This window comes from Convolutriloba macropyga, chromosome 2 (assembly GCF_964194025.1).
Source record: "Convolutriloba macropyga chromosome 2, txConMacr16.3, whole genome shotgun sequence".
Lineage (NCBI taxonomy): Eukaryota > Metazoa > Xenacoelomorpha > Acoela > Convolutidae > Convolutriloba > Convolutriloba macropyga.
Genome location: NC_134469.1, coordinates 23921442 through 23948763, shown reverse-complemented (window position 1 = coordinate 23948763; position 27322 = coordinate 23921442). Strand labels below are relative to the sequence as shown.

The 27322-nt window shown below is 36.7% G+C and overlaps 1 protein-coding gene across 2 annotated transcripts in view; it reads left to right on the top strand.

Annotated features, from left to right (window-relative positions):
- The window catches only part of LOC142358447 (programmed cell death 6-interacting protein-like), a 75545-nt gene extending 51111 nt beyond the window's left edge, over positions 1 to 24434 (top strand). Inside the window, exons 13-17 of one of the 2 annotated variants that reach the window (XM_075409848.1) lie at positions 13 to 107; positions 13797 to 14065; positions 22767 to 22802; positions 23570 to 23715; positions 23992 to 24434. In XM_075409848.1, coding sequence (XP_075265963.1) covers positions 13 to 107; positions 13797 to 14065; positions 22767 to 22802; positions 23570 to 23715; positions 23992 to 24096 — 651 coding nt within the window. In that variant the 3' untranslated portion in view covers positions 24097 to 24434. The remainder of the gene's footprint in view (positions 1 to 12; positions 108 to 13796; positions 14066 to 22766; positions 22803 to 23569; positions 23716 to 23991) is intronic. The other variant, XM_075409852.1, reaches the window with a different exon arrangement.
- The last annotated feature ends 2888 nt before the right edge of the window (positions 24435 to 27322 follow it).

Here is a 27322-nt window from a genome sequence, read left to right as displayed (position 1 = left end):
TTATCTGTTTAGTTTTATGGAGACTTGACAGAGATACTTTTGACACATCAGAGCAAAGTGAATGACTTCGTATTTGCGCGCAGCACTGAGAAGGAAGACCTTCTGAAGTAAGTTACCGACTAACCATTTCTGAGTGAATCATTTTTTTATAGCTGCGAAGCTGTAAGCTGAGCGTAGCTATATTGCGGTGTTCTTGGTTTTTTTACGACTCAAAGAGGAGTATTGGTTTTCTTAAGGTTTTTTTTTTTTTTACCGGAAGTACTATTCGTTCAGACGATGTTTTGACCTAAAAGCGAAAGCGAGTAAAATTGCAGTGTGAACTAATTTTTTCTGAGCGAGAGAAGTTTTTTGATCATGCGCTGCGTTTAGTGAATGACTTTTTGACATTGAAAAGTAGTTTTTGACTGAATGGCACATATAGATAACCGCTTTTAGCCGTTTTTTCGTCTAAGTGGCCTAGTTTTTTTGCTTGTAATTTGGTTTTTTGTAGAAATAATTTTTAATCGATGCTATGTTGAAATGTAAACCCCGGAAATTGTTAGCACAGTATTTTGTATAGCCTGAAATTGCGTTTCAAATGCGAAATTGGCACATATTTCTTGATTTTTTAGTTAATTTTTGGCTTTTTTTCTATTAATTTCTTCATTTTTGGATCTTTTAGCTGTTTTTTGTCAAAAATCAGTTAATATGGCAACTTCCCTTTGATAATTCATATACTCAATGCCTCTTTCTACCTCGATGTAATTTTGTTTCATAAAATTGTACATTTGCTAATCCGATTTTCGTAGTTTTTTGCATTTTTTTTCAGTTTTTTGTTTGTATTTTGCTTTTAGATACTAGAAATAGTATTTTGGGGAACATGAGGGACTTTAATTTCGTTTCAATAAAAATTCAATCATTTTTGGTGTTAAGTTTTTGAAAAAACAGATAAATTTTTTTCATAAATGCAGTCTTAAATATTTTTTGAACACTTTTTTGCAAAATGTTTCATTGTTTCGTATGTCTGGATTCTGCTTTTTCTTGTTTTATTCTGTTCAGCAAGTTGGATTTTGTCTCGAATGACTCGTTGTCTTTTCAATGTCTCGAATGCTGATCAATGAAATGTACTCGTTTTTCTTGATTTTTTTAAATTTGATTTTTAACTTTCAAAAATCAAGAATTGGTCTTTTTGTTACGGTGTTCCTAACATTGTGTCCATATTCTTCACATTCTCGTTTGTATCATTCTAGTTTTGTCCTGGCACCTACTTTTGTTTTCGTTATATTGATTTTTTCAGTTGTTAAAAAATTGAATGAATTCAGCTTTTTCTTAGATCTTGGTTTCTTCGGTTTGCAATTGATTTAATTCAATATAAGGCAGTACTGGGAGTTTGCTAGAATGTCTTTGCCAACATTTCGACTTATTACTATTCATTGAAATTTTATTCCGGGCTGGGTATTGTTTTTAGACGATTGTTTGCCTTTGAATATTATTCTGTTGCTTTTGTTTTTCTATGATTATTTTAATTTTTGAATTAATATGAAATCATGTTGTCTAGCATATATACAACAAAGAAGAATCATGTATTATTTTTGTCTGAATTGTCGTGATTAGAATTCTAATTGTAGTGGTTCTCTGATTCTTAAGTTTGAGCACTCTTTTTTGAATAATTTTGACTTTCCTGTCTTTTTTGAAAAGTTTTTATCTGCCGTTTGCTTTCGCGATCTTTTTGAGATTAGAATCATTAACTATCTGAGGGCAATTGATGGCCCTGTCAGCTTTGTCAGGCTATCAGTTTTTTGACCATCCTGAAAATTTCAGACTTTTTTAACGTTACCAAACGTTTTCAATAATAAAATTTTGCTGCACTTTCTTTCTCTTGGTGACAGTGGTTTAAATTTCACCGATTTTTAGATCAGACCCTCGGAGTTAATGAGGTTATGGTTTAATACAAAAGGTAATGGCTTCAGCTTTTTGTGAAGTTTTGGTGCTTCGAGTCGCTTCCGGAATTCTTCCGGCTATGTTTTTTGTTTCGTCGTCTGACGCTCTTTTTTCGTTTTACATTTGTTCACACAGCAAAGCTGAAAAAGTCAAATTTTCTGAATGACTTCTTCCTCTCACTAACGGCATTTGCGCGTGTGACGTCATTTCTCACTCACTTTAGCAAAAGTTTTAAGGTTATTTGCGTGATTAAATTTTGATCATACGTGACTTACCTCACTCAATAAAATGACTTTTGCACTTTAAAAACTTAAGTTTAATTTGAATTTGTTTAAGGTCAAAGGAACTCATATGCGCAGTAAAGGTCCCTAATAAAAGGCTTCTGCGCAATGAATTTCAACAAGCTTTATTAATTTATCGCTGAATGTTTTGTTACCTAGTTTTTTGAGCGGCGTCGATTTTTTTTCAATTTAGTTCGTTCGGTATCTGTTTCTATCTCTATTATATGACACGCAGGTCTATTCTTTCGCAGCTATTCCGGCAATCTGCCGGCTATGTTTCTGTAAATGCGATGCCACTAAATTCTACCACTGAACAAGTTAGGCGTAGGATGAGATGACCTAAGTAAGCAATTGGGAAAGAGAGTATTTTCCATACTCCTGAACAGTAGCTGAGCTCTAAACATTGGACAAAGCAACTGAGTTGGCAAGTTTGAATTGACTACCGACGTTTTTTTTAGCTCAAGAATTTAGTTTTCAGTGTTATTTCATCTGCATTTTGCGAGAGTTTAGTTAGGCATTGAGAACAATTTGAGGCACAGCTCTAAGTTCTCCCAAAAGTTTTGTATGGTGTACAAAAATGCCTTAGCAAATTAAGCATTTGTTAATATTGACTGCATCTAGTATTTTTGAGACTTCGGGAAATTCTGTAAAAGAGTGGCGATCTTGAACAGTTACCCTGTGAAAGTATTCTAGGACGCATAACTTGCCTTAAAGTCATTAAATTGGGTCAACTCCGATCCGCGCAAAAGCCTCGTACCTTGGCGCATGAGTTGCTCACAGACAAAGTTTTTAGCAAGAAGTTAAATAGTGTTGCTCTTTACGATTCGAAGGGGAGTATTGGTATTCTAAGGTTTTTGCGGACCAAAATTGTGTATCGGTTTTCTATCGATCTGCTTTGCTTTTTAGTAGTTTATTTTTTTCTGTTCAAGCGTCTGAGTTAAAATCAAAAACAGGCACCTTGACCTGCCTCACTCCAAAAAATGACTTTTGCACTTACTAAATAGAATTCAATTCGAGGACAAGGTTTTGACTTATTTTGGTATCGTTTTTAGTAGACGCGTTCATCTGCTCTTTTTGACTCATTCTCATTGGCTCTTTTCAGTTTTTAACTGATTTTGTTCAAGGTGCTTTTAAACAGAAGTTATTCAGCAAAGTAATCTAAAATGAAAAGCATCAATATAGAAAATGGAAATGTGATCAACCCAACAAGCACAATTTTGGACACCCGGTATTTGAACTTTTTAAGTAGTCTTATTTACCAGGTCTATTGCTTAGGATACTAATCCCTGTATCCTCTCATTAAGAAATAGGAGGGTGTATAAGTACGAAATTCGATCGAAAAAGCCCGCACTTTTGTAACTTTTTGATGGCCGCCCTCAGCCTCTCGACGGCTATTATTTAGGCAATCTCCTTTTTAAAAAAAATTCAAGAGTTTGAATTGTATTGGGGCGTTGTCCTTTTTTAAGATCTCTTCACACATTTTCATGATTAATTGCTCTTGAACGCAGTTCATAGCAATTATAGTAAACGTGTGTGTCTTTTTTATGCAAATTTTTCGCTTGACAGTTTTGCGCTTTTCTAGAACATTCTTTGACTTCTCAAGTGACTTTTTCACGCTTTCGTTCTTCATTTTTGAGTGATCTCTATTGCTCTGAAGTAAAGCTAATATAAATTCGGTTGCAGAATAAGTGAGGTATGTGCTCTGTAGCGCAGTGGTTAGTAGTTGTGGCTGTGGATCGGGAGGGCAGTGGTTCGAATCCCGGCGGAGGAAAAATTTTTTTGCACGCATAATTTGATCTAGGCTACAGCCCCTGAATTAAATTGCCTCGCCTGTCGTTCAAGAGCAATTCTTCCGACATTTGTCGGTTTATGTTTTTTGAAGTCACAGTGAAGTGATTTTGGTCACGCCGAAAGGAGATTGAGCGGATGATTTTTCAGCATCAATTTTTAACTCGAATTTTAGAGTAGAGTAAGAGAACGGTGTTTGAACAAAAATTCGCTTTCTCGATAGTGATTTTTTGTTTACATGCGGCAAATTAACTTTGATTTTTTCGTTGCGTTATTTTCTAAGTTGTTTTCCCAATGCATTCGTTGTTCATCCTAGGTCTAATGTTTTGTTTCGTCAATGGAAATTCTTTGAATTGTTGGCCAGGACTTCTGCTATGTTTTTAAAATTTGCTTTACCTTTTGACCACGTTTTTCGTTTTACATTAGTCACAATTTTCACGTTTGACTTCTGACTTACCCTTTTCACTGTTGCAACTGAATGGCTTTCACTCATGGAGTTATGTAAGGTAGTGAATACGGTCAAAGTCAAAAGGGCCACATCGAAAGACACGGGGTAAACATAAAGCCCGGTCATTTAGTCATAGTACATTAGGTTATCAAAGTTCAGTAAAGCGATTGCTAGCTGGCATTTGTTTTTTGCTGAATAACGTTCAGTTTAGAAGGTGAATTAAGTTTAATTTTAGAATCAAACCGTTTTTGCAGAATTTGCACACCAAATAAGAACACTTGACACTTAGAAAAATTCTGACAATTCCTCTCTCTTATTTTTTTCTGTTTCAATCCCAATGTGCACCAAGACGTTCAACGGCGGATATTTCCCTTACCTCGGCTTTCTCTGCATGAATTTTTTTGGTTTTTCGGTCATGTGGTAGTTGTTTGTTCGATGACAACTAACCGCATCCCATGCTCTTTTTTCAATGGTTTTTGGTAGTCGCAACTTACAAATAAATTTTTATCAGATGCTTTATCAGCTTTTCTGGTGAGATACTTTTTCAATGTTCATTTCCATTATTGTTTCAAAATGAATAATAGAATTTTTACTAGGTTAGTTTAGTTTTATGAGTCATTTCCAGATTTCTTGCGGCTATGCATTTTTACTTCGTCCCTTACTTAATTTTGCCGCTTTTTTGCATGAACTTTGCGGCGAAATTTTGCGCGAAATCTGTTTCTAGGCTGGTTTCATTCTTTGCTCGTTCTGCTCAAAATGTTTTTAAACAGCAGTTCAGCAAAGAAGTCAAAGCAGCAAAGCAAATGAAGAGAATAGTATCAAAAAACGAAATCAAAATTAAAACACGTGTACATTTTAAAATGCCGAAAGTCTGCAGTGCCAGAAGTCAAAGTGCCAGAAGTTGCTACTTAGCCAGAAGTTGAATTTCGTTGACTTTCGTCATCTTAAAATGTGCGCTTTTCGTGTTTTAAGCATGGTTAAGTGACTCTGCAGAACTCACTACGAAATTCTGACTTAATATCTCGAACCGCTTCGCGGTTCTCGATAAACGCCAGAAGTTCTCAGTGACTTCAAGCAGAGTCACTTAACCATTACTTAGAAACGGGATAAACTCTTGAAGTCCAATTATAGATGACTGAAACTTGAACTTTGATCTTATAAGTCTACGTTACTATCTCTAATGATCATTGGTTTTGATAATAAACTCTGTATCCTCTCATTAAAAAAATAGTTTGTTCGCACTTCAAATTTTTTTTCGTACATCAATCAATTTTTTCTGCTCCTCCAACACTATCGTGGTTATGGGAGTTAATGGCGGCTATTTTCCGGCAGTCTGACGGGCATCTTTCCCTATTTTTGCTACGATTTGTCTGTTTTGGCAATTGCTATTTCTGGAGTTTAATTTGCACGAGCCTTCGAGTAGCTTCCGGTATTATACCTTTTATTGGTAATGCAGTTGACTTGATTTGTATTTTTGTCCCGATAAAGTGTTAAAAACAGGGGACCAGGGGGGGGGGGGGGGTGGGTGGGTAAATTGCTTTGAAGTTTTGTTAGTCTTTTTAGTCTCCAAATGTACGTTTGTCCAAAATAGCTGAGGAGATATAAGTTCCCGATGAATTTGAAGTTTTATGAAGATTGTACCATCCCAACAAGAAACTTGCCACCTAATAGTGATGTTTAACATAACCTGGTAGCTACTAATGCTAGCCCCGCGTTGGTCGGTTTAGAGCAATTCTCACCACCGTAGTTGGTTATATATATCATCATAAATGAGTTAGCCAGTAGGAAATTTATTGGAAGTATTGGAACAAATGGGACAATCTATAGTGCAGTTTTTTCTCTATTTTTTCTTGACATTTAAGAAAAGACCGATTTTGAAGGGCACTACCATCCCGGGATGTCTGAATCTTTCCGTGAATTCTGTCTTGACTGCGAGATGCTCATTTTTGATAACGCGATTTTGTAGATCAATAGACTGTGGGTATGTATGAGCAGGTTGCCGCTAAAGACCATATTACGTTCGTCGATCTGAACCATTTAAATGATTTTGAATTGAATTGAATTTTTGATGGCAAATTACAGTTAACGAGAACTTGCAAGACCTACATTATATATCACTTACAATTATACCATCACGGACTCACGAGCTAGATTCAAGCTTAAATAAATCGAATATCCTAAAACTCTATGTAACACTAATGATGAAAAAGAATTAGCCGTTCTTAAATTTCGAATCTAGTTACTTTGGTTAGATGGTTGTTGGGTGACTTTGTCAACGGTGTGACTGTTGGTGTTTACACGGTTTTAAGCGCCATTTTAGTAGAATTGTTTCCAATGCATACCGTTTCTCGGAGCACAATAATATATGGTTTTTAAGCTCATTAACTCTACGATTTTATGGACTATCAATTGCGTCATAATTGTGACATTTAACCACGAATTTGTTCATTTTTAGACAGGGGTAAAGTACTGTTCTATCTGCCGAGACATATGTTCTGTATTATTTGCTACTCTCATACTGTGGTTTTGCTCGATCTTGATTTTGTGTACTGTTTATTTTGACTGTTTTAAATGCACGTGTTGCGTACCATAATTGCGTATTCATACAACATTGAGTAACTGAGCGATCAATCCACTCTGAGCCTCACGCTGATTTTTTATGTAGTTTTCTACAATAACTGACTAGTCGAGACCAATAGCAGATGTTCCTTGTTAATAGCCGCCCTCATCTCAGCCGGCTATTATAGCGCTCCTATTTTTTTACGACTCGAAGAGGAGTATTGGAGATGTCCTTTTTACAATTCAAAGAATTTGAATTGTATTGGGGCGCTGTCTTTTTTTACGACTCGAAGAGGAGTATTGGAGAACTCCTTTTTTTTAATCAATTTTATTGGAGTGATTTTTGAAGCGGGAAATGAAACGCGTGAAAAAATTTGGAGTGATTTTGGCGCTGAACAAAAGTGAAGAGCGGAGCGAAAAGAGAGTGGTTTTTGTTCATACCGCTGTTTTTGAGAGAGCGAGAAATTGATGTGTGAAAAAATTTTCTCTAAGCGAGCGAAATTTTTTTTGTTCACGTGCGGCATTTTAAAGCAGTTTTTTTTTCATTTATTTTGATTAAGAGGTTTGGTTATGATTTTGTTTTAGTTTTAGGCTGGTTTATAGCTGGAAATTAAATTTGGAGTGATTTTGGCGCTGAACAAAAGTGAAGAGCGGAGCGAAAAGAGAGTGGTTTTTGTTCATACCGCTGTTTTTGAGAGAGCGAGAAATTGATGTGTGAAAAAATTTTCTCTGAGCGAGCGAAATTTTTTTGTTCACGTGCGGCTTTTAAAAGCAGTTTTTTTGCAATTTTTCTTGTTTATGAGGTCTGATTATGATAATGTATTGGAGTTGAGCTCGTTCTGATAGGAATTGAAAGTTTCAAGTAGATAATTTGAGTTTTATGCAAATTTGGAGGTTTTTGATCAGTTTTGCTGATTTTTCGACGAAATTCAATGTATTTTGGCCTTTTGTTTTGTTTTACTGCTTTAAGTGCAATTTGCATAGAAGCTCGTTACTCAAAGAATATCAGGGATATAAATTGATTACAATTTTGTTGGTATAAAACATTTTTTTCTGAAGAAAAATGACAGAAAAATAGAGAATTTTTTAACCACTTTTTTAATTTTGTGCAATTTTTTTTCAATCTTAGACAATTTTTTTTAGCTTGTTATGACTTGCCCATTATTTTGCGAGCATTTCGTTGCTCTATTTGCTCAAAGTAACTTTATTTGGCTTTATTTTTTCTTGTAAAATTAAAAAAACACCTTACGTTTTCTCGTTTTTTTTTTGTTCAATTTGGTTTTAAATGTTTCTATTCTTCCTCAACCTTTGATAGCATTTGGGGAGTTTTCTAGTGGAATTCAGTTGTTGTAGCTCTTTTGGATGTCTCTCATTTTGATTGATATTAGTTTTGAGTTGTTTTTGTTAAAGAAAATCGAGTAAATCAGAGCAAATTTTGGCCACTTTTTGTCTTTTTTCTAAGTTTTTTTGCCTATTTCTTCCAATTTAATGTTTTTTTTGTTGGTAACTTTTTCTCAATAAGGAGCATTTTTGTAGGTGTTGATTCTATGAATTTGCACTTGAAGGCTTAGCAGGGCAGTTTTCATTTAAACAAATTATACAAAACTCTAATTCGTTAAAGAGTTTTTCTTAGTCTTTTTTTTAGTTTGTTGTTTAACGTTTCTCTGCAAGTACTAGGTGGGCGATTGATCTAGCCAAATATATAACTAATTGATTTCTATGAGTTATGGATGGGAAGCTGCATGTTATCTTTTTGTAGAGAATTTTGTTTGGATTTTAGAGAATATTATTTTTTGCTTTTGTTCTTTGTCAAGTTTCCACTTCTCCAGTCTTTTCTTTGTGAATTGGTTACAATGTCTGTCGATTGGTAATATGCTGGTGATGCATCTGATTAGTGAGAATAGTCAGATTTCTACTTCGAGTCGTTTCCGGAATTCTTCGGGCTATGTTTTACAATTCAAAGGGCGCTGTCTTTTTTTAAAGATCTGTTTACACATCTTTATGATTTCTTAAGTCAAATTGGAGTAGTGATTTTGGTCACGCCGAAACAGAAAATGGAGCGAAAAAGCGAGTGGTTTTGCGGCGTGAAATTTCGCTCTAATTTTAAAGTTAGTGAGAATACGGTGTTTGAACAAAAATTCGTGTTCTCGCTAGTGGTTTTTTGTTCACATGCGGCAATTTCACTTTGGTTTTACTGTTTGTTTTTTCAATTTTTTGTATCGGATTTTTTTTTCTAAATGGTTTTCCCAATCCATTCATAGTTCATTCTAGTCCTTTTTTGTTAGAATCAAATGTACATTTCTCGCTAGTGGGTTTTTGTTATCCTTAGAGGCTTTTTGACATTGATTTTGTTTTTTTTATCTTTTTTTTTAGAAATGGTTTTCCCAATTCACTCAGTCTGCTCTTGGTCTATTTTTTTGTTTAGTCAATGAAAATTCTTTGAATTGTACGTCAGGACTTGTCTTGCTATGTTTTCTTTAATTCGCTTTACCTTTTGATCACGTTTTTCGATTTACATAAATTGGTTACAGTTTTGTGGGTAAGAATAATTTTTTTGTTGCGAAGTATGAGAAAAAAATGGCGAAAATTGGAACTATTTTTCTTAATTTTTTTGCAGTTTTTCGTTTTTCTGTTTTTAGCTAAGTTTCTTTGCCTATTATGACTTGCCTATTGTTTTGCGAGCATCTGGATACCCTATTGGCTGAAGGGATTTTTTCTTTGGATATATATGTTTTTGAAATATTAAAAAATTTAGTAACTTTTTCCAGTTTTTCAGTGAAAGTTGTTTTTAAGAGCTTTTTTTCATAATTTAAGCCTAAAGTATTTTTTCAAAATTCACGTAAGTGGATTTTGGCAGAGATAATTTTTTCGGGATCTCAATTTATAACAAAATTGGATCAGATTTTTTGTCATATTTTAACATCTTTGAGTTTATTGTTTTTACTTTTTTGTTTCGTGACTTTCTTTCAAGATAATCATAAGTTAAAGAAGGCAGGTTTTGTTTGATGAGTAGTTGGATGGCGTTTAATTGGATTTTCACTTCGAGTCGTTTCCGGAATTCTTCCGGCTTTGTTTCCGGATCTGTTCACACATTTTCATGATTTTTGAAGTCAAATTGGAGTAGTGATTTTGGTCACGCCTAAACAGGAAATGGGGCGAAAAAGCGAGTGGTTTTGCGGCGTGAATTTTCTTTGCTCTAATTTTAAAGTAGAGTGAGAAAACGGCGTTTGAACAAAAATTCGGTTTCTCGGTAGTGGTTTTTTGTTCACATGCGGCAATTTCACTCTGATTTTTACTGTTTTTTCGATTTTTTGGATCGGATTTTTTTCTAAATGATCTTCCCAATCCATTCACAGCTCATTGTAAGCCTGATTTTTTGTTTGAATTAAATTTTCATTTCTCGCTAGTGGTTTTTTTGTTCACATGAGGCATTTTGACATTGATTTTCTGTTTATTTCTTTTTTTTGTTCTGATTTTTTTAAAATGGTTTTCTCAATTCACTCATAGTCCATTCTTGTTCTAGTTTTTCTGTTTAGTCAATGAAAATTTTTTGAACTGTACATCAGGACTTGTCCTGCTATGTTTTTTTTAATCAATTTTATTGGAGTGATTGTTGAAGCGGGAAATGAAACGCGTAAAAAAATTTGGAGTGATTTTGGTGCTGAACAAAGGTGAAGAGCGGAGCGAAAAGAGAGTGGTTTTTGTTCATACCGCTGTTTTTGAGAGAGCGAGAAAGTGATGTGTTGAAAAATTTTCTCTAAGCGAGCGAAATTTTGTTCACGTGCGGCATTTTAAAGCAGTTTTTTTCATTTATGTTGGTTAAGAGGTTTGGTTATCATTTTGTTTTAATTTTAGGCTGGTTTTGGTAGTGGTTTGAAGGTTTCTGGAAATTCATATGAATTTTATGATAATTCGGAGGTTTTTAATGTATTTTGCTGATTTTCGGGCTAAATTTTGCGTTTTTTTGACGATTTTTTTTGTTTTACTGGCTCAAATGGGTATTGAAGAAACCCCTTCTACTTGAGAAAATTTATGATAACAATTGGTTACAGTTTTGTGGGTAAGAATCATTTTTTTGTTGCGAAATATGACAAAAAAATGGCGAAAATTGGAACTATTTTTCTTAATTTTTTTTTGCAGTTTTTCGTTTTTCTGTTTTTAGCTAAGTTTCTTTGCCTATTATGACTTGCCTATTGTTTTGCGAGCATCTGGATACCCTATTGGCTGAAGGGATTTTTTCTTTGGATTTATATGTTTTTGAAATATTAAAAAATTTAGTAACTTTTTCCAGTTTTTCAGTGAAAGTTGTTTTTAAGAGCTTTTTTTCATAATTTAAGCCTAAAGTATTTTTTCAAAATTCACATAAGTGGATTTTGGCAGAGATAATTTTTTCGGGATCTCAATTTATAACAAAATTGGATCAGATTTTTTGTCATATTTTAACATCTTTGAGTTTATTGTTTTTACTTTTTTGTTTCGTGACTTTGTTTCAAGATAATCATAAGTTAAAGAAGGCAGGTTTTGTTTGATGAGTAGTTGGATGGCGTTTAATTGGATTTTCACTTCGAGTCGTTTCCGGAATTCTTCCGGCTTTGTTTCCGGATCTGTTCACACATTTTCATGATTTTTGAAGTCAAATTGGAGTAGTGATTTTGGTCACGCCTAAACAGGAAATGGGGCGAAAAAGCGAGTGGTTTTGCGGCGTGAATTTTCTTTGCTCTAATTTTAAAGTAGAGTGAGAAAACGGCGTTTGAACAAAAATTCGGTTTCTCGGTAGTGGTTTTTTGTTCACATGCGGCAATTTCACTCTGATTTTTACTGTTTTTTCGATTTTTTGGATCGGATTTTTTTCTAAATGATCTTCCCAATCCATTCACAGCTCATTGTAAGCCTGATTTTTTGTTTGAATTAAATTTCCATTTCTCGCTAGTGGTTTTTTTGTTCACATGAGGCATTTTGACATTGATTTTCTGTTTATTTCTTTTTTTTCTGATTTTTTTAAAATGGTTTTCTCAATTCGCTCATAGTCCATTCTAGTTCTAGTTTTTCTGTTTAGTCAATGAAAATTCTTTGAATTGTACGTCAGGACTTGTCCTGCTATGTTTTTTTAATCAATTTTATTGGAGTGATTTTTGAAGCGGGAAATGAAACGCGTGAAAAAATTTTGAGTGATTTTGGTGCTGAACAAAAGTGAAGAGCGGAGCGAAAAGAAAGTGGTTTTTGTTCATACCGCTGTTTTTGAGAGAGCGAGAAATTGATGTGTGAAAAAATTTTCTCTAAGCGAGCGAAATTTTGTTCACGTGCGGCATTTTAAAGCAGTTTTTTTCGTTTATGTTGGTTAAGAGGTTTGGTTATCATTTTTGTTTTAATTTTAGGCTGGTTTCGGTAGTGGTTTGAAGGTTTCTGGAAATTCATATGAATTTTATGATAATTCGGAGGTTTTTAATGTATTTTGCTGATTTTCGGGCTAAATTTTGCGTTTTTTTGACGATTTTTTTGTTTTACTGGCTCAAATGGATATTGAAGAAACCCCTTCTACTTGAGAAAATTTATGATGACAATTGGTTACAGTTTTGTGGGTAAAAATCATTTTTTTGTTGCGAAATATGACAAAAAAATGGCGAAAATTGGAACTATTTTTCCTAATTTTTTTGCAGTTTTTCGTTTTTGTTTTTAGCTAAGTTTCTCTGCCTATTATGACTTGCCTATTGTTTTGTGACCATCTGGATACCCAATTGGCTGAAGGGAATTTTTCTTTGCATTTATATGCTTTTTGAAATATTAAAAAATTTAGTAACTTTTTCCAGTTATTCAGTGAAAGTTGTTTTTAAGAGCTTTTTTTCATAATTTAGCCTAAAGTATTTTTTCATAATTCACATAAGTGGTTTTTTTTAATTACTGGTTGTTTTGATGAAGTTATTTTGGCAGAGATAGTTTTTTCGGGATCTCAATTTATAACAAAATTTGATCAGATTTTTTATCATATTTTAACAGATTTGATTTCGATGTTTTTACTTTTTTTTGTTTCATGAATTTGTTTCAAGATAATCATAAATTAGTGAAGGCACGTTTTGTTTGATGAGTAGTTGGATGGCGTTTAAATGGATTTTCTTTTCGAGTCGTTTCCGGAATTCTTCCGGCTATGTTTTTTTACTTCGTCGAATAAAAAATTGTTTCACTTTACCTCATTTTGCCGCTTTTTCAACATTTTGCGTGATATCTTTTTGACTTCTCTAGGCTAGTTTCTCTCTTCTCTCATTCTGCTAAAAGTGATTTTGCACATCAGTTGCTCAGCAAAGCAGCTCAAATTAAACAGAGTCAGTATAAAAAATTGAAGTCAGAAGTAGAAACGGGATAAACCCATAAAGCCCAATTTTAGATGCCCGTTATATGAACGTCGTTCCTATAAGTCTTAGTTACCATCTCTAATGCTTATTGGTATTGATAGTAGCCCCTGTAGCCTCTCTCTAAGAAACAGAAGTACGTTATGTTCAACTACGAAATGCCATCAAAATAAATCGGACTTAAAAAATGTTTTTGCACAAAAATCTTGTTTTTTTCAATATCTTCTATTCTTTCAATCCCAATCGTGCTTATTGGAATCAACGGCGGCTATTTTCCGGCAATCTGCCGGGTATGTTTGAAATATAGTGCTTTTATGAAGTGCTTTAAGTTTCGAAAAATTTAGCAGGTGCAAACTAAAGTTCTGGTGTTATATAGAATAGCTTTTATGCTCTGTAAATGTGGTCTGAGTAATATTTATAAGAAGAATTTAGACGGTAAAATTGGATCTGTTCCAGAGACATCACTTCAAATGCGACAAAGACATCTGGTCAGCCTAACACTCCCTCTTATCATGCAAATATTCCTGCAACCACCACCACCACAGCTTCTGGCCCCACCTTGACTACCACAGCACCTGCAGCTACAGCGCCCGCTTCCTCGGCACCCATGGGACAGAACACGAACCCATTTGTGCAACAGCCGGCTTATGCTAATCCATCGGCTCCTGCCGCAGCACCCGCCCCCATGCCCGCGTACAACCCGTACATGCCTATGACGCATCAAAGTAAGTGAATAACGTCATTTTTGTCGAATTAACTGTAGCTGCTGCCGTGGATTTTAATTGTACTCTATATGTAGAGAACACGTTTCTAGTAATGTAAATTCAGTGAGATGAGTTATTGATTGAATTGATGCATCTTGAATTGATGCATCATCAACATTAATCAACATGAAATTTAGCATATTGTATTATCTCCCATAAGCATTACAAAAATGAGCAGTTTCTGAGTTCATGTTACGACCAGGCAAAACCATAATTGTTCCGACTCCTCTTGAGGGGGGAGAAACTATATACTCAACTGGGTTTTTTTTTGTTCAGTCAATTTTGGCCGATCGATATATTCATCGTAGAGAGTTGAGACTGGTATCATTAGAAAGCTTGTCCAGCGTAGAATATGGAATTAAAAAGATTTTTTTGACTTTCGTTTTTGACAGGGAGATATTGAGGTTTAAACTTTCGAGAAAATAAATTGAATTCCGTTGATTTCATTCACCTTTTTTAGGAATTTTTGACTAAAGTTTCGCCAATTTTGATAAAATTTAATAATTTTTCATGAAAATGTTGTTGATTTTACGTTTAAAGACAAAATACATTGTCGGCTATTTTCATTGAATTTTTTTGTCACAAATTCCGGCTAAAAATTTCACAAAATTCAGACTTTTTCATCAAAAACAGCACGAAATAAGATTCTTTAGTCCACTCTGATTAAATTTGCTGGAAGTGCACACCCAAACACCACTAACACAATCTTTGTAGACTGAAAAGGGGGCTAATTCCACTTCAACTTCCGTTGAGAGTGCTCTGTAAATAAAACTTTGCTGTTTTTTGCTAACTTTATTCGTTGATTATCAAAAACGCAGCATTTTTTTGATTTTTTAACAAACAAAATATCTATATCAATGACATTCCGATAATAAAAAATTCCTAATGCACAATCAACATTAGCAGGACTAGTTCTCTACCAATCTTGGACCGTTACAATCCAAACAAAAATTTCGGATTGTCATCAGTCGGTTTTTTATTAAAAAACGTTCGATCTTTTTTATATTAAAAAAATTACAGAACATTTCATATCAAAGCTCAATAGTGATAGGTCCTATTGGCTTCCTAATTAGCTCGAAATTAATTTATCTACTTGATTAATTGAAAGCTTATGGTCGTTTTGACTTTTAAAGTATTTGATTTTTAAATATAAAATGGCTTAATGAACTTTGCCTCCAATTTTCTCTTTGGTCAACTTGCAGCTTAGTGTCAGCAATCAAAGAGTGCTCCTTCTTTCTGCTGAATTCACATTTGGTCTTTATTCTGGTTTTACGCCTTAAGTTATGGTGTTTTGGCTTTGATTCTACTAGATTTCACAATTTTTCAATTTTTAGGTATTTGCCCATTTTTCATGTTTTCTAATTTTGTCAAATTATCATGTTATTGTCAGTTCAATTATCACATTTTTCGCGTTCAAAATAACGCACAGTTGATAATATTTAAATCCTTAAAGATATAGATTGTGGTTCTTTACCGCTTCGTCAATACTTTCTCGAAGAGTTTAATTGAATTCTTTACTTTTGTCTTTTTATGTCGTTTTTACTTTGTCTTTTTAGTCGTATTTAATTTCCTGTACAATGACCCGGTTTGAATGGCTTTTCCTGGAAAAGTAGATGAGCCGATGATGTTCTGAGATTAGAAAATTGATAATGGCTTTCATGACTTAGAAAACAATTGTTTTCCAAAACGAAAAAAAAACATTTCAATTTTGCAATTTTGTTCCTTTTATTGTCTGTTTGTTACCTGGTCTCCTTAATCAAAGGCCAAATATGACATTATTTTTGTCAAGGGAGGTGTCTAAAGGGATTGGTGTCACAAAATCTAATGTTTTAATAGAATTCGTTATGAGTTTACTGGCTTCGACACGGGTTTTTCACAAAAAAAAGTAAATTAATTTTTTATTTTTGTCATATTTGACGTTCTTTTTGTAGACGTAAGACATGTTCTGGATAATTGCAGTTCTCGAGGGCTTCCTTTGGAAGATTAAATGGACATATTCAATTTTTTCATTTTGTAATTAATGGATTTCATGTCTTTGGAAAAAAAATTTTCGATAAACAAGTGTTACATAATCTTGCTTTTTTCTTTTTGGTCTAATTGTTACTTAGTTTCATTATTGAGAGGTAACATAATACATTCCAAGAGAAATTGTCAAAAGGGATTGGTGTCACAAAATCTAAAGTTTTAAGAGAATTCGTTATGACTTTACTGGCTTCCACACGGTTTGTTCACAAAAAAAAGTAAATGAATTTTTGATTTGTGACATATTTGACGTTCTTTTTGTAGACGTAAGACACATTCTGAATAATTGCAGTTCTAAAGGCCTTCCTTTGGAAGAATGGACGAACCTATTCAACTTCTTCATTTTGTAATTAATGGCCTTCATGTCTTTGGAAATAAATTTTTTTCGAAAAAAACAAGTATTACATAATTATGGATTTTTTTGTCTAATTGTTGCTTATTTTCATTAATGAGTGGCCACATAATACTTTATCGGTGTTCGATGATGGTGCAATCGAACATATTTTGGGGGCCAAAGTATGGCTTTGTGGCTTCCAAAGCATTTTCTGGCAAGTTTTAATTGATTTTTTGTTTGTTGTCTATTTGTTGTTCTTTTTGTAACTGCATAAAAAATTGAATACCAAGAGTTCTTAATTCTCTTCTATAGAAGCATTGGTAATTGTAAACCTATGGGGTGTTTTAGTTGATTCGTAATGGTTTTCATTACTTTGAAATTAATTGTTTTTTTTTAAATGCAGCGAAGTTTCTAACTTTAAAGTTTCTGTTCTTTTTTGTCTAATTTTTACCAAGCTTTATTATGAACTGGTGAATAACCATTTTTTCTGGTGAATTATGTTAGAATATCGATCAAACTATAGTCTTAAACTTAGTGAGAATTAGAAAGAAAGTTTGACTTACCAGATGAGAAAGACAAGCAATATGACTTCGATCAAAGAAATTGTATAAATGAATCGTCAAGAAATGGTGCTGAGAATCAATATTCGGTTCAAATTGGTGAATCTAGATAACTATTATTAGAGTTAGATTAAGTGATGTAAAATCTTCCCAGCATGTATTAAATGATGATGATATCTCCGGAAGTGTGAATGAATTCTTAGAAAAGTGCAAATGCATTCCATTTATGGTTCCCTTTGCGACTGATTTGCAGAAGCAAACCATATTGGGTAACCCTTGCGACCCCCACTATAAATCACGGTGCTAAGATTAGTTTTGTATCTTGACTTTTTCACACTGATAATGGGTATATATACAGCTGATTTTTGAGTCCTTTTTCATCCCCAAATTCAAATCACCATCTTGATCTAATAATCAGATCTCTCCTGTAAATCTCTAAATTCTACTGTAAAATATCATTTTGTTATTCTCTCATTTTTGAGAAATTAATTCTTTTACTTAGTTAAAAACGCTTTTTATTCCGCTTGCGAAAGTCCATAACCCAACAGGTTATGGGCCCAGCAATTTTCTAAGTCTTAAAATTAATTTCCAAAACAAAACTAATTTGTTGTTGACAGTCATAATCCTTTTCTGCTTAGTACCTTTTCTTTTCACAACTCTTTTGCCTGATCAAACTTCAATGGATCAACAGACAGTGAAGCTGCTGACCTACACAGGAGAGGCACAGGACTTTCCAATCTGGAGCACAAGATTTGTGGCGATGATGCAGACGAAGGGACTCTACAAATCACTACTGGGGACAGAGGAGCAACCCAATGAGCCTGTGCCACTGACCAATGGGGCAACCAATGATGAGAAGAAGAACCACAAGGTGCTGAAGGATGCATATGAGAAGGAAGTTGCAGACATCAAGGAGAAACGGAACAATGTGTGGTGCCATTTGGCACTGACTCTAGATGCAACAACCCTCATGCTGATGAGACTTGACTGTGTGGGAGATGACGGCATTGGAGATGGAGCAAAGGCTTGGAAGCTTTTGCAAGAGACATTTCAGAGTGTGAAGACGCCGACAGTGGTGACTTTAGTGGCACAGCTTGCTCGACTGCTGCTCGAGGATTCTGAGGATTTGGACAGCTTCTTCATCAGAGGACAGGAGTTGCTCACAAGGCTACAAGAAGCAGGGGAAGCAGTCTCAGAGACCCTCTTCAACGCCTTGGTCCTCAATGGTCTGCCAATGAGGTATGAAAGTTTTGTTATACAGGAAAGCTTCAACCCGGCAACGAACTTCACAGAGTTGAGGAAAAGGCTGCAGAACTTTCATGAGAGCACGGTGCAGAGACACAAGGGACAAAGTGGTTCAGTGGCACTGGCAGTGAAGCGTGACTTCAAGAAGGGACCCAAGGAAGGAAACTGCTTTGTGTGTGGGATCCCTTGACACTTTGCCAAGGACTGCAGGAAGAAGGAGACAGCACAATACAGCAAGTGTGGTGAGAAGGGTCACCTAGACAGGGCATGCAAGAGACAAAGAGATGGAGGCAAACATGAGTCAGTGGCAATGGGTCCAACATTGGCTACACCAGACGAGTAATGCTGGGCAGCTCTTACCCAGTGGAAGACAGCAGGCATGCTAGTGGACAGTGGTTGTACAGATCACATAGTGACGAACATCGATGCGTTCCTGGACTTTGTGCCCATTCAATCAGTGGTCAGAAATCCCAACGGAGAGGCTTCCAGAGTGGTGGGCAGAGGCTGTGTGAGGATCAGCATACCCTCAAACAAAGGGGAATTCCAATGCGAACTCAAAAATGTTCTGTGTGTGTCGGACTATTCTTCAAACCTCCTATCAGTCTCAAGATGCACGGAGTGGGGACATAGCTTCACTTTCGAGAGAGGAAACAGCTGCATGAAACTCCAGAAGGGAACTCGGGTAAAACTAACACAAGAAAATAATTTGTTTTACTTACCCTGCAGCGTTCTAGAATTCAAGATGAGTTCCAACAGCGTGAAACTTGACAGTACAAGGAAGTGGCACAGACGATTGGGACATTTGAATCAAGCGGATGTAGTCAGGAATGCACCAGAGACAGTGGGGGAACTCGATGATGTATGCAATGTGTGTGCATTGGCCAAGATCACAAAGACTCCAGTACCAAGAGTGGCAGAGACCCAAGCAGAAGAGAAGCTGGAGAGGGTGTTCACAGACGTGATGGGACCTTTCAGAGTAGAGTCACTGTCAGGGTTCCGGTTCTGCATAATGTCTGCAGACCAGTACACGAAGTTTGTGTTTGTGGACTTGCTTAAGGCAAAGAGTGAAGCACTGGCCAGCCTGAAGAAATTTGTTCTCAGTGTGGGGACGCCCAAGAAGCTGAGGCAAGACAATGCGAAGGAGTTTCTCTCAGAGCAGTTCAAGACGTACTGCTTAGATGCAGGCATTCTACAGGAAAAGACGAGGAGAAGAAAAATGCCCAGCAGAGCTGATGAGAGGTATAAAACCTAAGCTTTCAATTAGTAAATTATCTATTTTTGGTTGCACAGTCTTCATGAGGAAGAGGAACAGAGAAGTCAGCAAACTTGAACCCAAGGCACTGGAAGGAAAGTTTGTGGGTTACACTGAAGGAGAAAACGGATACCTTGTGTACATACCCAACACACGCAAGGTGATGACAGTTCGAGATGTGATCATCAAGGAGTCTGAAGTGGGCTCAATCCCTGACAACAAAGAAACGGCTGACCTACTAGATGATGGGTCGGAACTGGGAATCTGGCACCCAGATGATGGTCATCAAGACGATGACAACAGAGAACGAAAGGACACATCTACTGCAATAAAGGAGGAGTGGCATGACGCAGGGAGCGTGAATACTCAAGAAACAACACTGAGACAAGAGGCCTCGGATGTTGGAGAAACAGCACTAGATGAAGGATCTACTGCAACAAGAGGGAGTCACAGAGACTCAGAGTCACTGGAAGACAGTGACACAGAAGACTTACTTCTCACAGTTAGAGACAGTTGGCTTCAATGAAGATGCACTGGAACACGCGGACAGAGCAGAGCCCAGACGAGGGACACGAGCAAGGAATGTTCCGCAATTTTTTGGAGAAGTCAGGACCCATCTTGCTGTGACTGAGGGCAACTATGTGGAACCCAAAACAGTCTACGAAGCCAAGCAAGGTGACGATTGGGACCAGTGGCACCGGTCAATGAAGGACGAGGTCAAGGCACTCCAAGACAACGAGACTTCGAACCTAGTGAGATCACCCACAGACAGGGACGTCATACCGGGCAAATGGGTCTACAAAGTGAAATTGGGACCCAGTGGTCAAGTGGACAAATACAAAGCGCGCTATGTGGCGAAAGGCTTCAAACAAGTGGAAGGACTGGACTACTTTGAGACTATTGCGCCTACCTGTAAGCCAGAGACATTCAGGATTCTACTTCAGCTATCAGCGAAGCAGGGCCATGTGATGCACCAATTTGATGTCAAGACTGCTTTCCTGCACTCACCAATCGAGGAAGAAGTGTATCTGGAGCAGCCACAGGAGTTTGTAAAACGCGGATCAGATGGGGAGAAGTTAGTATGTCGACTAAATAAATCGATTTATGGTTTGAAACAGGCTGCTAACAACTGGTACAAAGAGCTGGCAAACTTCCTACTGAGACAGGGGTTCACCAGAAGCAGGAACGATCACTGCTTGTTTGCAAGATCAGAGGCAGAGGATCACACCTTCATCTTGGTCTGGGTTGACGACATCATAGTAGCATCAAGAAGTATGACAGTGGTCTCTGGTGTCAAGAAGGCACTAGAAGCAACCTTTCACATGGAAGACAGAGGGAGACTACACTGGTTTCTGGGTCTAAGAATTAGACGAGAAGAGGGCAAAGTCACAGTCGACCAAGAACGCTACATAGAAGCAATGCTTGAGCGGTTTCAAATGGATCAATGCAAACCCTCAAGAACTCCAGCTGATTTGAATTTGAAACTTCAGACAGCACAGAACGGAGACGAAGAAGTGGACCAGAGGATCTACAGAAGCTTGGTTGGATCACTTCTGTATCTGGCCAAACAGATGAGGCCAGACATCATGTTCACAGTCAACATTCTGTCCAGACACATGAGTGCACCTACCAATCAACACTGGATGTGCGGAAAACGGCTTCTGCGATATCTTCAAGGTTCAAAAGGTTTAAAACTTACTTACACAAAAGAGGCTAGTTATGATTTAGTGGGGGAAAGTGATGCAGACTGGTCTGGAGACGTGAACGACAGAAAATCAACAACGGGCTATTACTTCAAGCTCATCGGACGTTGCGCAGCACTCAGCTGGGGTGTCAAGAAGCAGGCCACAGTTGCTCTTTCTTCATCAGAAGCAGAATATCAGGGCATGGCAGCAGCAGTTCAGGAAGCACTCTACCTGAAACAACTTCTAGAGGATTTTGGCATCCAACAGAAACGTCCAATAGCAATTGGAGAGGACAACCAAAGTTGTATCAGACTTTGCCAAAACCCAGTCATGCACAAGAGGAGCAAGCACATCGAGACAAATTTCCACTTCATTCGTGACAAGACTGAGAATGGGACTATTTCAATTCATTACGTCCCTACAGACAAAATGGCAGCGGACATCTTCACAAAGTCCGTACCCGTTTCGAAAGGGGAAACATTCAGAGCAGTTTTGATGGGAGCAGACTCTACGCAATCAGCTCAAGTCTGAGTGGGGGTGTTAGAATATCGATCAAACTATAGTCTTAAACTTAGTGAGAATTAGAAAGAAAGTTTGACTTACCAGATTAGAAAGACAAGCAATATGACTTCGATCAAAGAAATTATATAAATGAATCGTCAAGAAATGGTGCTGAGAATCAATATTCGGTTCAAATTGGTGAATCTAGATAACTATTATTAGAGTTAGATTAAGTGATGTAAAATCTTCCCAGCATGTATTAAATGATGATGATATCTCCGGAAGTGTGAATGAATTCTTAGAAAAGTGCAAATGCATTCCATTTATGGTTCCCTTTGCGACTGATTTGCAGAAGCAAACCATATTGGGTAACCCTTGCGACCCCCACTATAAATCACGGTGCTAAGATTAGTTTTGTATCTTGACTTTTTCACACTGATAATGGGTATATATACAGCTGATTTTTGAGTCCTTTTTCATCCCCAAATTCAAATCACCATCTTGATCTAATAATCAGATCTCTCCTGTAAATCTCTAAATTCTACTGTAAAATATCATTTTGTTATTCTCTCATTTCTGAGAAATTAATTCTTTTACTTAGTTAAAAACGCTTTTTATTCCGCTTGCGAAAGTCCATAACCCAACAAATTACAAGTTATTTTGTTTATTTTCAGTTTTATCTGACGCTATTTTGACTTTGTTATTAAGTTTTGTTTTTTAAAACGAACATAAATTTTTTGATGTAATTAATGTTTGTTGTTGTTGTTGTACGGCATATCTCATCGATCTAATGCATCGTTTTTTACTCCACTGAGTTATTTGTTTTGGAGGCTATCTTTTCGTTCATACACCAGTTTTTTTTAAAAATACTTGAATTTTTTGTGTTTTTCTATCTGTTCCTCATTTGGTAGACAATTATGCCAAAATTGTGGATGAGCGGGGTCGCAACCTTATGTGCGATCGCACATTACCGAGCCGCCTTGTTTTCTTTAAAGATATTTTACGACGTTTAGGTGCAAAATTTGAATATTAATTTACAGTGTTGTAATAAATGTATTTAAAGGTCAAAGATCTGACAATAACGCGCCCAATTCTAATGGTAAGAAATTAGATGCTAACTTGATCTCTCAGTGCTGAATTTACCTTCAAATGTGCTCATTAATACAGTGAAAGTTGTTTTCTGTGGTCAAATTTTGAAGCTTAACATAATTCGTTACGCTAGTTTCTGTCTATACATGAAATTTTTTTTTAAATGCGTTTCAAAGGTGTTGAAACTATTTTCAGCTTAATATCGAATATCTTCAAAGTGTTACGAATAAAGATTTTTGTGAAGTGAAGCTTCAAAGTTATGATCTAGCAGAAGTCAACCCTTGACACCAAAGATTATTTAATAAACAGCTTTCCGATTGTGTCTATCCTGAGGTCTTTCAATTTTATGTTCATTATTGTTTCCTGACTTCCATCAATATCGTTTTTGATAATGGTTGTGCTCTAAATGATTCCAGAGAATTGTCGAAACAATGAGTCTATGCTCTATAGTTCTGAATGAAAATGGTGCCATTTTGTGTTAGTGTTTGTCATAATATTCAGAGTAGTGGTTCAGGGTCGGAGTGTGATGTTTATTGCATCATATTGGGGTATAATCTGTGGGTTTGATGTAAATGAAAATTTAGCAGAGTGGTCGAAGCTAGTAACAATAAGTGTCCTTTCCGAGTTAAAAATTCTCTTTTAGCCGTCCAAGAAAAATGTGATCCAGAGAATTACTCAGAACTCAAAACCAAATATACGTCTCACCTCTATACTTTGTGTTTGACCAAATCAGCCGCAGCAAGAGTATTCATTAGAAAAATAATTTTGTGTGTTTAGTGTATGCTAACCCATACGGAGGTGGTGGCTACACGGCTCCCCCGCCCTACGGACAGATGCCCCCTCCTCAAGCTGGAGGATACCCGTACCCTCAGCATCAACCTATGATGCCCCCGTACGGACAGCCTCCTCACCCATACCAACAGGTGACCTAATTCATAATCAATTAATTGGATAAGCTCTGCTTTGAGCCTCAATTCCAGTGTCAATTGAGCACCTGGAGTACTGGTGTTGAAAGTGCGTTTTCTGTAATCGGAAATGGGTTGAACGAATAAATATCATTTTCATTTCGTTGTGGGAATATTATCCCGTTATGATTCTGCGCAGTGATACGACATTCTATGTGTATAATTATGATCTATAGTCATTCTGGAGTTGAAACTATTTGCTGTGACGTTGGGTAATTCGACCTGTGTTAACAGGCTCCTCACCCTTATGGTGCGTACCCCTACTCACAGCCACCTCCCCCTGGTGGTGTGAATCCATGGCCTGCAGCCGCGTACCCACAACAACAGCCTCAACAGTAGACAATTCGAGATTACAACAACCACATGATCGAACGAACATGAGCTCGGAACATTTTCCATGACGTTCGTCAAACTGATGTAATTAAATCCCGATTAATAGTGTCAATGGTTTCCCAAGATCCGCACCGAAGATCAGAATTGTCTCGTCAATTCTTGCTAACAAAATCTTTTAAGCTTGCTCATTGCTATTTGAGCGAGAGTTGACAAGACAGTGACACTTCTAATAGAGAATACGTAATACTCTTAGTTAGATTCAATTGCACTTAATTTTTAAATTTCCAACTCAATCTCTGCATTGTAAGCAAACACTTTTGCAGCGAGCAAAACCCTAATTTTGATAGTCACGCGTATATTTGGTTGAAATAATTAGTTGAATAATTAGATAACTTTAAGCAAAATGGTTTGGGTGGTGAAGTTGGAAATTTCGTTTTCGCTAGTTATTTTGTGGTGTACCATGAGCGTTCATTATAAATTATAATAGCAACAATTATTTACTATTCCAAGATGACAACAATAATCAATGTAAGGTGAAAATTTATCAGTACCATTTTAACCTGTTTTGTGTTATTAAAAATAGTTTCAACGAAACGCTTCAATTTCCTACTTGTATCTGAATAACAACTGTGATAGTGCATTAGTTATCCCACCAAAGTGATGGAAAGGTGATTCTGTGCTAAATGTAAAAATACTCTTACCTTTTGTTCCTTGGAAATAAAATAAATCTTGACATGATAGATATAAGTTAAATTAATTTTGCGAAATACGTTTTGTATATGTTAGACGCACAGCTCCCCGTAGAATTAGGAGCGGAAGTATTGGACAACAGGGCGCTTAAACACAACAATTAATGAAAAGAGGCAGCTGGTTTTCCTACTGCTTAACTCTTTTGACATCTTCGCTAGTCCTGTTCTTTCTACACCTCAAAGACTATTGGTATTCTACAGGTGATTTTTAAACTGACGCATGTTTGCTATGACTTCAACTTCGAGTTTTTAATTGCTCTCAAACGAAGTTTGTAGCAATTATATTAGTCCTGTTGGTCTTTCTTTTTTTATGCGATTTTTCGCTTGACCGATTTTTCGTTGAGGCTTTTGACTTATCGTCCTCAAAAACGGGATAAACAGGTAGCGCCCAGCGGGCATTAAGTGCTCTTAGAGCCTTTCAGCTCTGTTTCAGCTCAAACGGTTTTGGAGACTTATCCTTATGGTGTGAAGGGCGGTTCTTAGGTTGAGACCCCCCCCCCCCACCCCACTATTGCCTCCACCCCCCACCGCGCTGTTGCCCCCCCCCCCAACCCAGTGTTGCCCCCCATCAGCCCCCGGTGCTCCCCCCGTGGCTAGCTACTGAGGAAGTCAACCGCTCGCCGGTCGTTTGAGAGCAATTTGCCCGACGTTAGTCGGTTATGTTTTAATGGCCGCAAAGCGATAGCTGAGGCTGTTTTTGTTCTTCTCTTGGTTTTTACTTTGTCATGATTTTGTTACGACCATATGACCTCAATCACTTCTAATCTGCTTTTTTTGTTCATTCGTTCATGCAATGTCAACTGAATTGCGTGCGTGACGTCATTTCTCACTCCTAGTGGAGAGTTTTTAATTGCTCTCAAATGAATTTTGTAGCAATTATATTAGTCCTGTCGGTCTTTATGCAATTTTTCGCTTGACCATTTTTCAGCTCACTGGTCTTCAAGTATGCGAGGCAGAGAATCTGTTTTGGAGACAAATACTTATGGTGCGAAGGGCGGTTCTTAGATATTGAATCCCCCCACTGTTGGCACCCGGTGCACCCCGCCCACGCTGCGCTCACGCCCCTTCAGTTAAGCTAAAGCTATCTTCACTAAACCTTACCTAGCTAATTGCAAAGCCAACCGCTCGCTGGTCGTTTCAGAGCGATTCGCCCGACGGTAGTCGGTTATGTTTTTGTTCATCAGCGTAATAATGTTTTCGGTTTTACGTGACTTACTCATTCCCAAAAGTGACTTCCTCGCTCTGAAATTGACTTTTCTTTACTTTAATTCATATGTAACGTCATGTATGTGCGCGTCACTCTTATTGAACAGATATTTGATAGCAGCTAATAGAAGCACAGCTATCAGTTAAACAGATTCCTAATAAAAGCATTCAGGAATTAATAAAAAGGAGTCTCGTTTTTGGTCTATTCTTTAACTTTTTGGGACTGCAGATCTACGAAGCTGTTGCGGCTATTTTCTGACAATCTGCCAGCTATGTTTTGAACATTGACTTCAATTTTAATTCGATTTTTAGTGTTAGTGGGCAGTAAATAGTAACCTCTAGTAATATTCAAGGTAAAAGATTCCCTCGCCCCACTCTCCGGTAACCTAACCAACTTGTCCCAATTCGACGTAACCGTATCCGTCCCCGCTTGGCTCTTAGACACTACATTTTGTTTTACTTATTAATTGCTCTTAAACGCAGTTCATAGCAATTATTGTAAACGTGTGTGTCTTTTTTTATGAAAATCTTTTGCTTGACAGTTTTGCGCTTTTCTTCTAGAACTTTCTTTGACTTCTCAAGTGACTTTTTTATGCTTTCGTTCATCATTTTTGAGTGATCTCTATTGCTCTCACTCCGACGTAATGTTGTTAATATATAATCGGTTGCAATACAGCAAAACTAAGTGACTTACGGCGCAGTTGGTAATGCGGGTTGCTGTTAATCAGGAGGTCAGTGGTGCTAATCCCGTTGGGGCAGGTTTTTTTTGCACCCATGAAGAAAAATTGATTTAGTCTACAGACCCTGAATTAACTTGCCTCGCCTGTCGTTCAAGAGCAATTCTTCCGACATTTGTCGGTTTATGTTTGTTTAATAGCAGTTCTCATGTTCTCGGCCCGCCATTATAACGGCACTATTTTTTGTGATTCAAAGAATTTGATTTTTCGGGGCACTGGCTTTTTACGACTCGAAAAGGAGTTTTGGCAGAGAGTCTTTTTACTACTCGGAGAAATTTTGTTAGATTGTATGTTAAAAGGGAGTAAATTGTAGCAAAATATTTGTTTTACAAGGTGCTCGTTTTTTCGCCAATCAATTTTTCGAGGTCACAACTAAAAGGTCATTTTATCACATGTCACTACATGTTTGACAGTCATGTCATGTTTTTTTTCTGTTGTTTAAAAACGTTTTATATTATTTAGGATTTTCATTAGTTCAATGAATATGGTGAGTTTCCACATCCAGTAGTTTCCAGAATTCTTCCGGCTGGTTTTTCAAGA